This window comes from Coregonus lavaretus (assembly GCF_964263955.1).
Source record: "Coregonus lavaretus genome assembly, chromosome: 7".
NCBI classification, from domain to species: domain Eukaryota; kingdom Metazoa; phylum Chordata; class Actinopteri; order Salmoniformes; family Salmonidae; genus Coregonus; species Coregonus lavaretus.
In genome coordinates, this window is record NC_139994.1 from 39,737,978 (window position 1) to 39,752,775 (window position 14,798).

Below are 14,798 nucleotides of genomic sequence, written 5' to 3' on the forward strand. Positions count from 1 at the left end.
GGTAATGTCGACAGGCACGCAAAAACTCCATCCCACCAACACAGGCTTTAATTTCAGGCAGTCTTTTCAAACAGCTTACACTAAAACAGCATTATAATTTTCACAATTTCCCAGTATTTTATTTATTTATTATTACAACCTCATAGTTTGGAAATATATATAAAACACAGGAAAATCTCATTTTGACTGCACTGGCCTTTAATACGTCACTCAAACATGGTCAAATACTTATTTCTAGGGAACGATGTTACTGTCAATTCTAAATTTGCAATTTAAATCTGTGTTATAAATGTTTAGGCTGCCTTAAATCAATTGAAGCTTCAGTCCATAATCAACAGTGAATGTGCAAGTTATAGTTGTCTTTGCCCTTCTTTCTTCGTCTTGGTAATGTGTTGTGTCCATCTTTAACCCATGAGGTACCCACTGCAGGGAAATAAAGGAAAGGTAGAGACAGATTAGAGTATGCTTCCAACACGTGCAGTCAAAATTAACACTTTTTAAATATTTGTCAGCAGTTCAGGTAAATAGCTGATTGATATATACACAAGTATGTGGACACCCCTTCAAATTAGTGGATTGGGCTATTTCAGCCACACCCGCTGCTGACAAGTGTATAAAATCTAGCACACAGCCGTGCAATCTCCATAGACAAACATTGGCAGTAGAATGGCCTTACTGAAGAGCTCAGTGACTTTTAACGCGGTACCATCATAGGATGCCAACAAGTCAGTTCTCCAAATTTCTGCCTTGCTAGAGCTACCCCGGTCAACTGTAACTGCTGTTATCGTGAAGTGGAAACGTCTAGGAGCAACAACGGCTCAGCCAAAATGGTTTGTCGAGGTCGGTGTGGAAGAACTTAGCCTGCACAGAGCCCTGACCTCAACCCCATTGAATACCTTTGGGATGAATTGGAACACCAACTGCGAGCCAGGCTTAATCGCCCAACATCAGTGCCCAACCTCACTAATGCTCGTGGCTGAATGGAAGCAAGTCCCCACAACAATGTTCCTACATCTAGTGGAAAGCCTTCCCAGAAGAGTGGAGGCTGTTATAGCAGCAACTCCATATTAATCAACTCCATATTAATGCCCATGATTTTGGAATGAGATGTTCGACGAGCAGGTGTCCACATACTTTTGGTAATGTAGTGTACCTTGGAAAGAAGTGGATGGCGCTCAACCAACGTGAGTCGAGGTGCAACCAAATAATTCATTATTGAAAAGGCGAAACGCTCGCTCACCATTAAAAACTCATTTTATTTAAACAACTATTTTTAAGCTTGATGTTTTGGCATTTATCAATGGCCTTCATCCATCCAACCTGACAGAGCTTGAGAGGATCTGCAGAGAAGAATGGGAGAACCTCCCCAAATACAGGTGCCAAGCTTGTAGCGTCATACCAAAGAAGACTAAGCTTTAATCGCTGCCAAAGGTGCTTCAACAAAGTACTGAGTAAATGGTCTAACTAGATAGTATAACAGGCAAAAATGACCTAAAACTAATGTTATGCAAGGTAGATGACAATTCTTCGTGGGTAGCTAGCTAACAATTCGTCGTGGCTATCTGGCTAGCTAGCCAGTAAGCCCTATTAAATTACTATGGGCTTGTGATCTACGCACACTAGCTCATGGGTATTGTAGGCAGGTAAACATGCCAAAATTAACACAACATGTATTTATTAAAGCACCAATATAAAATATTGGAGTCAAGCAACATATGTGATGTGATTGGGCAATATTTCATTCTGAAGTCTGAGTTTATCTTCTCTCGCTTCAGCTCAAATAATGGTTAAGACATTTTGATTTCAATCACATTTACGTAATTTTTTACATGGTTGCTTCTTATTTCTGTCCATACTTTCTGTTGAAGATTGCATTGATGCATGCTCCAAAATATGTACAAACGGAGTACGCAGTCGAGAAGTGCCCTGTGCTCTGCTTCGCACACTTTGATTTGGACTCATACTCTGACCCTCCTGTGCTCCAATATGCGTGCTGGGAGCATGGTAGTATGCATTTTGAGAAACACCTAGTGTTTCCCAAACCTCGCATACCCCCAGCCTGAGACGGTAGAGAAAGCGAGACATCTCACTGGTTAATTTCTTCTGGTCGGGGCAGGGCGGGGCGATCAGGGAGGGGGACAATATGTAGACCATAGCCAGCTGTTATTGGGCAGTTTCCCATTGAAAAAAATATTGTCTGTGTAAGTGGGTGTGCCCTCTCTGGTGTGAGCATGCCAGATATTATGGAGGAACCGTGAGCTCACGCGGTAAAGCATGCTCACGCGAGAGCGGGAACGACCACTAAGACAGACAAGAACCTTGCCCATTTTTTCCAACGGTAAACTGCCTGAGTAAGACATCTTCATTTATCCACCATCTTTGCCCCTAGCCAGTCCACTTCTTTGATGTTTTCTAGAACTAGCACAGCCGATTCAAATGGTCTTATAAATCATTAAGCCCTTGATTAGTTGAATCAGCAGTGCTGGTTCTGGAATACATGAAATAACTAGGCTGGCTGGGGGTACTTCGAGGAGAGGTTTGGGAAACACCGGTCGAAAACACCTTACAAACGCTCCAACCCAAATCATATTACAACAGTATCCTTTTAAGGAGAATGTCTGCATTCGATTATAATTTTTTTAAGTTACTTTTTAAATCTGGTGTTTTGATGCATTACAACATTTCAAAGGAGAGTTGTCCTGCAATAGACTTCACTGTCACGAAGACTGGTGCGTTCAGTACGATTGAGCAGGGTTGAAAGAAGACGGTACTGTACTGAACGACTAGTTGAAGAACAGTGTGATTATGGTGGCCCAGAGGGAGAATGTGTATGGTGTGTTTCGCGATCTGAAATGGTCACACCCATATTGATCAGGCCACACCTCGCCACTCCCACCAAAGGCTGTTGAAGGATGGTGCACACCATTTTGGGGAAACATGTAATTCACTACAAAACGCCACGCAACGTAGCAAACGTTGAATCGAACTGAAGGAACCCAGGTCTATTTTGAGTCGAATATCCTCTCATTGAGTGGTATCAAATGAGATACATATTTTGAGTGGTAGTCCAAAACCCAAACATCAATCTCAACCATCCTATCAAGAGTGTTGCTTGTGTTGTGACGATTAGGTCGCCTTTAAACTAGACAAACAAATGTGTAAAAAACGCAGCAACGTAATGGTTTTCAATGGGAGCAGTGCGTTGGGGAAGGGCCTAGGGTTGTGTTGCACTGTCCATCAGATAAGTAGCACATTTCTCCCCACCCCAAGGACATGAGTTTAATGTGTTTTGGTTTGGAGGCACCCTTTTAAATCTTCACAAGAGTACTTACGGCAGTTTCATTCTCATGAACACCCTGGCCATGAAGAAGCTGAGCAGGACGCTTACAAAACCAATGAAAAGCAGGAGGAAGCGGTTGAGTTTAGGGATGTTTGGGGCATTGGAGCGATCCAGGATTATGAAGCCCAAGCCTCCCATTGTGAAGAGGAAACTGGAGGCCAACCCTTCCATGATGTACTGGCCATTCACTCTTCATGGGAAAGAGAACAAATAAAGGTGGTTATGACTACTGACTACCCTTACAATTTTTGGCAATACAATGCAGATAATTATGATAATGAATGGTGTAAATGATGGCCCCAAGCGTTGACAATGCAGGAACAGCATACACTGGCAAAGAGGCTGCGTACTTACCTGTATGCCAAAAAGGCAACTGGCCGCTGGTGCCCATGTTCATCGGTCATTGAACCCACACTAGGTGGTTCCACAATGACATCGTAGATGATACCTGCAGATTGGAGAGCGACACGATGAAAGCCATTGGAAATATTTAGCTAAAGTAACTAGAAATACAATCAATAGTTAGCTATGCATTGGCATAGTATATGAATTGGCATGGTAAACGTGATGTGCGAGGGCAAAAGAGGGTGCAATGCTAGCCCAGACCATCTGAGCTGGCTTGCTGGTTTGCTATACGTAGCCTATTCAAATCGGCTAATAAACGACTCAAGGTTTATTAGCCGCAGTGTTGGGGAAGCTACTCTGAGAATATAGTTTAACATTACCTAGTGTGATTAATCAGGCTGTAATACACAATTGGTATATAGTGTTGAATAAAATGACATTTAAACTTAACTCCACCGGTTTTCTGTGCGGTTTGTCCTTCAGCTGCTCAAAATTTGACACAAAATATCCACAGGAAAGTATTGTTTCGTCATTTAGCAGACGCTCTTATCCAGAGCGACTTACAGTTAGTGAGTGTATACATTTCTTTATTTTAAAAAATTATACTGGCCCCCCGTGGGAATCGAACCCACAACCCTGGCGTTGCAAGCGCCATGCTCTACCAACTGAGCTACACGGGGCCCATATGCATCTGTTGATACCTTTAAAAAAAAGGTAGAGGCGTGGATCAGAAAATCAGTCAGTATCTGGTGTGACCAACATTTGCCTCATGCAGCGCTGCATCACGGTTGCATAGAGTTGATCAGGCTGTTGATTGTGACCTGTGGAATGTTGTCCCACTCCTCTTCAATGGCTGTGCGAAGTTGCTGGATATTGGTGGGAACTGGAACACGCTGTCGTGCATGTCAATATAGAGCATCCCAAACATGCTCAATGGGTGAGTATGCAGGCTATGAAAGAACTGGGACATTTTCAGCTTCCAGGAATTGTGTACAGATCCTTGCGACATGGGGCTGTGCATGATCATTTCTTACATTTTTAGTCATTTAGCAGACGCTCTTATCCAGAGCGACTTACAGTTAGTGAGTGCATACATTTATTTATTTTATATTTTTTTTCATACTTTCATGATGAAACATGAGGTGATGGAGGCAGCGGATGAATGGCACGACAGTGGGCCTCAGGATCTCGCCACAGTATCTCTGTGCATTCAAATTGCCTATCGCTAAAATGCAATAGTGTTTGTTGTCTGTTGCTTATGCCTGACCATACCATAACCCCACCGCCACCATGGGGCACTCTGTTCACAACGTTGCCATCAGCAAACCACTTGCCCACACAACGCCATATATGTGGTCTGCGGTTGTGAGGCTGAGTGGACGTACTACCAAATTCTCTAATACAACGTTGGAGGCGGCTTATGTTAGAGAAATGAACATTACATTCTCTTGCAACAGCTCTGGTGGACATTCCTGCAGTCAGCATGCCATTTACACACTCCCTCAACTTGAGACATCTGTTGCATTGTGTGACAAAACTGCACATTTTAGAGTGGCCTTTTGTCCCCACCACAAGGTGCACCTGTGTAATGATCATGCTGTTTAATCAGCTTCTTGATATGCCACACCTGTCAGGTGGATGGATTGTCTTGGCAAAGGAGAAATGCTCACTGACAGGGATGTAAACAAATTTGTCGAATTTTTTTGAGGGAAATAAGCTTTTTGTGCGTATGGAAAATGTCTGAGATCTTTTATTTCAGCTCATGAAACATGGGACCAACACTTAACATGTTGCGTTTATATTTTTGTTCAGTGTAGCTATTGAACCAAGCATGCCATGACCTTGAATATAGTATATTCTGAATAAGGAGAGGGAGAACAATCCACACCTTTTGAGTGATTTATGTTTTATACAAAAATACACAAAAATCACAAAACGTGTGGATTGTTCTCCCTCCCCTGATTCAGAATATACTATTTTCATTGTCATGGCAAGATTGGTTCAATCGCTATTGAGGAGAGAAAAACCGAATATCCAATATAAAACTCACTTTACCTCGGCGCTAAACCGAACCATATACAGTGCATTCGGAAAGTAAATCAGACCCATTGACTTTTTCCACATTTTGTTACGTTACAGTACAATTCTAAAATTGATTGAATTACTTTTTTTCCTCATCAATCTACAAACAATACCCCATAATGACAAGCGAAAACAGATTTAGAAATGTTAGTAAATACCTTATTTACATAAGTATTCAGACCCTTTGCTATGAGACTCAAAATTGAGCTCAGGTGCATCCTGTTTCCATTGATCATCCTTGAGATGTTCCTACAACTTGATTGGAGTCCACCTGTGGTAAATTCAATTGATTGGACATAATTTGGAAAGGCACACACCTGTCTATATAATGTCCCATAGTTGACAGTGGATGTCAGAGCAAAAACCAAGCCATGAGGTCGAAGAAATTGTCCGTACGGCTCCGAGACAGGATTGTGTCGAGGCACAGATCTGGGGAAGGGTACCACAGTGGCTTCTATCATTCTTAAATGGAAGAAGTTTGGAACCACCAAGACTCTTCCTAGAGCTGGCCACCCGGCCAAACTGAGAAATCGTGGGAGAAGGGCCTTGGTCAGGGAGGTGACCAAGAACCCAATGGTCACTCTGACAAAGCTCCAGAGTTCCTCTGTGGAGATGGGAGAACCTTCCAGAAGGACAACCATCTCTGCAGCACTACACCAATCAGGCCTTTATGGTAGTAGCCAGACAGAAGCCACTCCTCAGTAAAAGGCACGACAGCCCGCTTGGAGTTTGCCAAAAGGCACCTAAAGGACTCTTAGATCATGAGAAACAAGATTCTATGGTCTGATGAAACCAAGATTGAACTCTTTGGCCTGAATGCCAAGCATCACGTCTGGAGGAAACCAGGCACCATCCCTACGGTGAAGCATGGTGGTGGCAGCATCATGCTGTGGGGATGTTTTTCAGCGGCAGGGTCTGGGAGACTAGTCAGGATTGAGAGAAAGATGAACGGAGCAAAGTACAGAGAGATCCTTGATGAAAACCTGCTCCAGAGCGCTCAGGACCTTAGACTGGAAAACCAGCCACGTCGCAGACACCGACGTCTTGCTTCAGGACAAGCTAAACACCTTCTTCGCCCGCTTTGAGGATAACACAGTGCCACCGACGTGGCCCACTACCAAGGACTGTGGGCTCTCCTTCTCCGTGGCCGACGTGAGTAAGACATTTAAGCATGTTAACCCCCGCAAGGCTGCCGGCTCAGACGGCATCCCTAGCCGCGTCCTCAGAGCATGCGCAGACCAGCTGGCTGGTGTGTTTACGGACATATTCAATCTCTCCCTATCCCAGTCTGCGGTCCCCACATGCTTCAAGATGGCCACCATTGTTCCTGTACCCAAGAAAGCAAAGGTAACTGAACTAAATGACTATCGCCCCGTAGCACTCACCTCTGTCATCATGAAGTGCATTGAGAGACTAGTCAAGGATCATATCACCTCTACCTTACCTTTCTGTCACCCTAGACCCACTTCAATTTGCTTACTGCCCAAATACATCCACAGGCGATGCAATCGCCATCACACTGCACAATCACATCTGGACAAGAGGAATACCTATGTAAGAATGCTCTTCATTGACTATAGCTCAGCATTCAACACCATAGTACCCTCCAAGCTCATCATTAAGCTTGATGCCCTGGGTCTGAACACCGCCCTGTTTAACTGGGTCCTGGACTTCCTGACGGGCTGCCCCCAGGTGGTGAAGATAGGAAACAACATCTCCACTTTGCTGATCCTCAATACTGGGGCCCCTCAAGGGTGCGTGCTCAGCCCCCTCCTGTACTCCCTGTTCACCCATGACTGTGTGGCCAAGCACGCCTCCAACTCAATCATCAAGTTTGCAGACGACACAACAGTAGTCGGCTTGATTACCAACAATGATGAGACAGCCTACAGGGATGAGGTGAGGGCTCTAGGAGTGTGGTGCCAGGAAAATTAACCTCTCACTCAACGTCAACAAAACAGATTATCGTGGACTTCAGTAAAACAGCAGAGGGTGCACCCCCCTATCCACATCGACGGGACCACAGTGGAGAAGGTGGAAAGCTTCAAGTTCCTTGGCGTACACATCACTGACAAACTGAAATGGTCCACCCACGCAGACAGTGTGGTGAAGAAGGCGCAATGGAGCCTCTTCAACCTCAGGTGGCTGAAGAAATTTGGCTTGGCACCTTCCAACAGGATGACCCTAAGCACACAGCCAAGACAACGTAGGAGTGGCTTTGTGACAAGTCTCTGAATGTCCTTGAGTGGCCCAGCCAGAGCCCGGACTTGAACCCGATCAAACATCTCTGGAGAGACCTGAAAATAGCTGTGCAGCTACGCTCCCCATCCAACCTGACAGAGCTTGAGCGGATCTGCAGAGAAGAATGGAAGAAACTCCCCAAATACAGGTGTGCCAAGCTTGTAGCGTCATACCCAAGAGGAATCGAGGTCGTAATCACTTCCAAAGGTGCTTCAACAAAGTACTGAGTAAAGGGTCTGAATACTTATGTAAATTTGATATTTCCGTTTTTTATTTTTAATAAATGTGCAAACATTTCTAAAAAACTGTTTTTGTTTTGTCATTATGGGATCTTGTGTGTAGATTGATGAGTGGGGGGGGGGGGGGGGGGGGGGGGGGGGGGAATACAATGTAATCCATTTTAGAATAAGGCTGCAACGTAACCAAAATGTGGAAAAAGTCAAGGGGTCTGAATAATTTCCGAATGCACTGTACCTATGGGCTCTCAAAAAGTTGGGTAAACAATACTTCCCTGTAGATATTGTCTCAAATTTCGAGCAGCTGAAGGACACACCGCACAGATACTGGTAGAGTATGTTTAAATGTAATTGCATTCAAAATTCTAGCTTGTACGGAACATTTACACAATTTTGCAGGTATTAGTTTCAGATTGTTTATACCAATTAAGCAAGTATTACAGCCTGATTAATTAAAGTCAAAATTACCAAGCTACCAATTACTTCACTGACACTGAAAGACATTGAGCTACACAGTAAAGCTACCCTTAGAATTATAGCTAGTTTGTTTACATTTACATTTTACATTTTAGTCATTTAGCAGACACTCTTATCCAGAGCGACTTACAGTTAGTGAATACATATTTTTTTATACTGGCCCCCCGTGGGAATCGAACCCACAACCCTGGCGTTGCAAACGCCATGCTCTATCAACTGAGCTACATCCCTGCCGGCCATTCCCTCCCCTATCCTGGACGACGCTGGGCCAATTGTGCGCCGCCCATGAGTCTCCCGGTCGCGGCCGGCTGCGACAGAGCCTGGATTCGAACCAGGATCTCTAGTGGCACAGTTAGCACTGCGATGCAGTGCCTTAGACCACTGCGCTACTCAGGAGTCAACTAAAGTTTAACTAAAGTTACTTTAAAAAAGTAGTTCACTAGCTACATCAAAAAAATTGTTACCATGACTGCAGGAACAGATCACAGGTCGAGTCAGATGTTAACAGAATGGGTGTGCTTGGAAAAAGCAAATTCGGTTGATGGTTGGCACAAAACGGAGGTTTGTAATGTTAATTTAGCTATCTCCCTGTGTTCTTATGAAATCCCTTCATTTTTGCAACACTGATTAGCTGATTGTATAGGTCTGACTGCATGTACTGGCAGAGTCTTTCCTCAATGTGTATGTTAACTAAATCATTTTACATGAGTTACAAATCCTGGAGTTAAGTAGCTGATGAAACTCACTCAACTCCACCATTTAAAATGGAGTTAAGCAGCGACTGGTGTGGGCGGACTGGAGCTCTGATGTCACATAATATTTAGTAATTAAAAAAAACTACTATTTTCAGCACCCAAACAATAGCCCACAATTACACACATTGTTTTATATATATAAACGTCATTTTATGTGACGGAGTACCAGTCCAACCACACCAATCACCAGTCAACTCCAATGTAAATCGTGGAGACTAAGACTAACGTTGAGAAACCCAGCTATCACTAACTGCATACAATAATCGTGATGGTTGAATAACGTTAACACATAGCTAGTTAGTAGATTGATGTAACTTGGTTCATAACGTTACAGCCAAAGGCTTTATTAAGCATCTGTTACAGCAAATTAGCTAGCTAACGTTAGCTAGCAGCAGTGTTCGACAACTTACCTCCAGTGATGAGAAAGTACGAAACAATAACGATCGCATAGACTGTCATAGCCGACGGCATGTGCAACCATGATGGCTTTTTGAGTTTTATATTTGGACATTCCAACACTGCGAAAGGTAGACCGTATAATGTCTCCATAATTCAATATGAATTGACTCTTTCGGTAAAAAGATTTCTGGTTTCTGGCTGCTACGTCGACGTGTCCAGGAAGTACCGAAAATCTAGTTCGTAGATAAACACTTAATAAGCCAATGCCAGAATTTGAATGAGAGAATGGATTTCATGAATCGAAAAATGTAATATCCAAAATAACTGTACTCGAACACTGACAAAATGTGACCAAAAGTCTATTTTACTTTTAAATGTGTCATTTATCTGATAAGACCGTAGTGGTGACGTAGTTGTTGTGCGATAGTCAAAGGTTCTAGAACAAAATGATCCTCGCTATCTACCCCTATCAGTGTTGCCAAGTTGCAACCACGCAGTTTACTTTCAAAACGATGTTGCGGGTGAAAATGTAGTGGTTGCGGATTTTTGGGCTATTTCTAAATTGCACCACGGCCGCCATGGCATTTCTCTTAAAATGTATATAATTCACTGTGACCTGCTGCCGACTGTCAGGCAGTGAGGCAGGCTGTTGCTGAGTGAGAGTGAGCTACAACTATTGCCTGAGTCACGTGAGCTGTAGGTAGGCGATTTAGATTGTCATTATTGAGACACCAATTTCCAACCCTTTTTCCATAAAACAGATTAATATGCTAGAATTTATGCACATCAATAAATAATGGCAACAAAGCACTGGAAAACGACTTTGGGCGCACTATAGCGCATTACTACATACATTCGCTCGGAGGTGGTTTAAACTGCATTCGAATGTTGATTTAGCGTAAAGAAAACTGTATCAAGCTTAGTGTTTTATGCATGCTCAGTTCATGGGTCTCGGGGGCTGGCCGAGTGGAACATTGAAATGGAAGTTATGGAACTCCCTCGCGTGCTTCTTTTTATGGGAAAAGTCCTCAATGAAACTTACATTAAATGTGGATAATTATACATTTGCCTCTCTGTTGGCAATCAAGTAGCCTATTAATGTATATGCCATTGTAGGCTACCATTTGATACAATACATACACTACCGTTCAAAAGTTTGGGGTCACTTAGAAATGTCCTTGTTTTCCATGAAAACATACATGAAATGAGATTGAATATGAAATATAGCAAAATGCATAGGAAATGTAGTCATTGACAAGGTTAGAAATAATGATTTGTAATATAAATAATAATTGTGTCCTTCAAACTTTGCTTTTGTCAAAGAATCCTACATTTGCAGTAATTACAGCCTTGCAGACCTTTGGCAATCTAGTTGTCAATTTGTTGAGGTAATCTGAAGAGATTTCACCCCATGCTTCCTGAAGCACCTCCCACAAATTGGATTGGCTTGATGCCATAGGGTCAAGCTGCTCCCACAACATTTAAATTTTAGTCATTTAGCAGACACTCTTATCCAGAGCGATTTACATGAGCAATTAGGGTTAAATGCCTTGCTTAAGGGCACATCGACAGATTTTTCACCTAGTCAGCTCGGGGATTAGAACCAGCGACCTTTCGGTTACTGGCACAAGGCTCTTACCCACGAAGCTACCTGCAGCCTACAACAGCTCAATAGGGTTGAGATCCAGTGACTGTACTGGCCACTCCATTATAGACAGAATATCAGCTGACTGCTTCTTCCCTAAATAGTTCTTGCATAGTTTGGAGCTGTGCTTTGGGTCATTGTCCTGTTGTAGGAGGAAATTGGCTCCAATCAAGTGCCGTCCACAGGGTATGGCATGGCGTTGCCCTGTACAACTCTCCCACTTTACCACCACCAAAGCACCCCCAGACCATCACATTGTCTCCACCATGCTTGACAGATGGCATCAAGCACTCCTCCAGCATCTTTTCATTTGGTCTGCGTCTCACAAATGTTATTCTTTGTGATCGGAACACCTCAAATTTCCATTGGTCTGTCCATAACAATTTTTTCCAATCTTCCTCTGTGCAGTGTCTGTGTTCTTTTGCCCATCTTAATATTTTCTTTTTAATGGCCAGTCTGAGATATGTTTTTTTCTTTGCAACTCTGCCTAGAAGGTCAGCATCCCGGAGTCGCCTCTTCACTGTTGACGTTGAGACTGGTGTTTTGCGGGCACTATTTAATGAAGCTGCCAGTTGAGGACCTGTGAGGCGTCGGTTTCTCAAACTAGACACTAATGTATTTGTCCTCTTGCACAGTTGTGCACCGGGGCCTCCCACTCCTCTTTCTATTCTGGTTAGAGCCAGTTTGCGCTGTTCTGTGAAGGGAGTAGTACACAGCGTTGTACGAGATCTTCAGTTTCTTGGCAATTTCTCGCATGGAATAGCCTTCATTTCTCAGAACAAGAATAGACTGACGAGTTTCAGAAAAAAAGTTATTTGTTTCTGGCCATTTTGATTCTGTAATCGAACCCACAATTGCTGGTGCTCCAGATACTCAACTAGTCTCAAGGCCAGTTTTATTGCTTCTTTAATCAGCACAAGTTTTCAGCTGTGCTAACATAATTGCAAAAGGCTTTTCTAATGATCAATTAGCCTTTTAAAACGATAAACTTGGATTAGCAAACACAACCTGCCATTGGAACACAGGACTGATGGTTGCTGATAATGGGCCTCTGTATGCCTATGTAGATATTCTATTAAAAATCAGCCGTTTCCAGCTACAATAGCCATTTACAACATTAACAATGTCTACACTGTATTTCTGATCAATTTGATGTTATTTAAATAGACAAGCAAATAGCTTTTCTTTTGAAAACAAGGACATTTCTAAGTGCCCCCAAACTTTTGAACAGTAGTGTATGTTGAAATGACGATATCACTGGAGTAATTGCAAATCAATTTGTGCCACTTGTGTAACCTACATGGAGCTGGGAAATCAATTTCATAAATAGCCTATAACTTCAGTTTGATGTAGCCTTGTTATTATGAAATTATTAATGAACATGCTTAGTTAATTAAATTGGAAGTTATCAAAGCTCTATCGCAATTGCCAATCAGTTAGAACGCATTAGATTGACGCAACAGTAGTCAGATTAGGCTACCGGTTAAAAAAAGCATATTCAGTTCATATACATATTATTAATATTTAATTCAGTGATTTAAATTATGACCCCATCCTCAGTACCCTATTCCAGCAGACAATTGGGAAACAAGCACTTCATACCTCGAAATCTATTCATGTTGAATAAATTAGTCTGTTAATTTGAACTAAGCAAACTATTAAATCGTTCAGTTTACATCTTGCCTAGGCTACTGTTGACTTTCTGAAAGAGATGTAGGCCTATCATGGGCTATACATTTACATTTTAGTCATTTAGCAGACGCTCTTATCCAGAGCGACTTACAGTTAGTGAGTGCATACATTTTTCATGTCGTTTTTAACTCGTTTGACAGCAATAAGGCCCGAGGGGGTGTGATATATGGCCAATATACCACGGCTAACGGCTGTATCCAGGCACTCTGCGTTCTGTCATGCTTAAGAACAGCCCTTAGCCGTGGTATATTGGCCATATACCACACCCCCTCGGGCCTTATTGCTGTCAAACGAGTTAAAAACGACATCCATTGATGGAAAATGATCTGGCGGGGTTTAATAAGGGCGAATTATCTTTTCTCTTGCCACATATTCAAATCAGTGGAGGCTGCTGAGGGGAGAACGGCTCATAATAATGGCCACTCATTCTGCTCCAGCCATAACCACAAGCCCGTTCTCCCCAATTAAAGTGCCACCAACCATCAGTGGTTCAAATTCGCAAGTCGCCTCATTGGCCCCCAGAAAAATTTGCCTACATTTAGGATATTGTTTGTATTTCACACCATGTTGAGGTAAAAATCATTTGATGCTTGTATGGATGTCAACCCCAACACATGTTCATGTCATCATTACCAATCAACTGCATTAGTCGTTTCACTACCGCCACCGATTGCTGTATGCTAACCAGCTTAAACGGGAGTTAGCATTTAGCAGTCACTTTTAAACCTGAAAAGGGACAACTTCTATGTTATGCAGCGAAAAACAGCAAAATCGGACTTAACTACATTGTGGGCCTGTTACAATACATCAATAACAGATTTGCAGAATATCCACTTTGTTAAATAAGAATTGTTGAATGTGCACCAATCTGGTCAATGGAACGTCTGTGATTGACTCCTTCACCACCACATCAATGCTTAGGGTAAGGACATCCCAAGGATCCCAGATAGCACTGACCACAAAAGGGTAAAAAAAAAAGTTAAAGGGTAGCTAATGACAGATTAAAGAGGTTAAAGTATCTTTGGTAATACTCTGTTAGTATTTATATCATTCATCATCCTCTGGTATATTGGATGAAATCCTATCAAAATCACAAATAGCTGAGACACCATTCTGTCCATTGATAGGTAGCCCTAAAGTAATGTCTTTGGTAGCCCTTCCATCTTTTCACAGATTCTCTGGTGGAATATTTCAAACCGTATGAAGATTTTCTGCTATATAGAATCCTGTGGGTAGCCAGAGTATTCCAAAAATGTAAAGCCTATAGAACACTTAGCCAGCTTGATAGCCGCAACAGCCACTGAACATTAGTAAATATGTTTTTTAAAAAGCCTGCTCACCGTCAGAATTACAAGCGCATGCAACACCATTTTAATATTTCATGTAATCTGCCTAAGCTTGAGTAAAAACAATTCCTTAAATGTAATGTCAGTGTCAACACTTTCAAAGTCAATAGGACAATGTTCAGTAGTCCACTCAGTTTACAAACTTCAGTCTCATTCAAAACTACAAAATGGTAGTCCACATCGAGAAACACTGCCCTCAAACTTCAAATGTAGGAATACTATGGACAGTTGCACCATGAG

The 14,798-nt window shown here is 42.5% G+C and overlaps 1 protein-coding gene across 1 annotated transcript; it reads right to left on the reverse strand.

The window, feature by feature from the left end:
• Window positions 1-32: 32 nt before the first annotated feature.
• On the reverse strand, window positions 33-10,518 carry LOC311132798 (oligosaccharyltransferase complex subunit ostc). The gene is made up of 4 exons (XM_084166137.1): window positions 9,887-10,518; window positions 3,695-3,788; window positions 3,333-3,530; window positions 33-423 (listed from the first exon to the last, which is right to left on the reverse strand). Exons 1-4 carry the CDS (start codon window positions 10,023-10,025, stop codon window positions 405-407), a joined length of 450 nt encoding a protein of 149 aa, XP_084022263.1. The 5' UTR covers window positions 10,026-10,518; the 3' UTR covers window positions 33-404.
• Between the last annotated feature and the right edge of the window lie 4,280 nt (window positions 10,519-14,798).

Bases quoted from the DNA above. Each gene is read 5' to 3' on its own strand.
- LOC311132798 (XM_084166137.1), bottom strand. From the start codon at position 10,025: ATGGAGACATTATACGGTCTACCTTTCGCAGTGTTGGAATGTCCAAAT. The intron at 3,789-9,886 runs GTAAGTTGTCGA...TCCAATCTGCAG, and splicing joins GTACTTTCTCATCACTGGAG to GTATCATCTACGATGTCATT. The intron at 3,531-3,694 runs GTAAGTACGCAG...TTTCCCATGAAG, and splicing joins GTTGCCTTTTTGGCATACAG to AGTGAATGGCCAGTACATCA.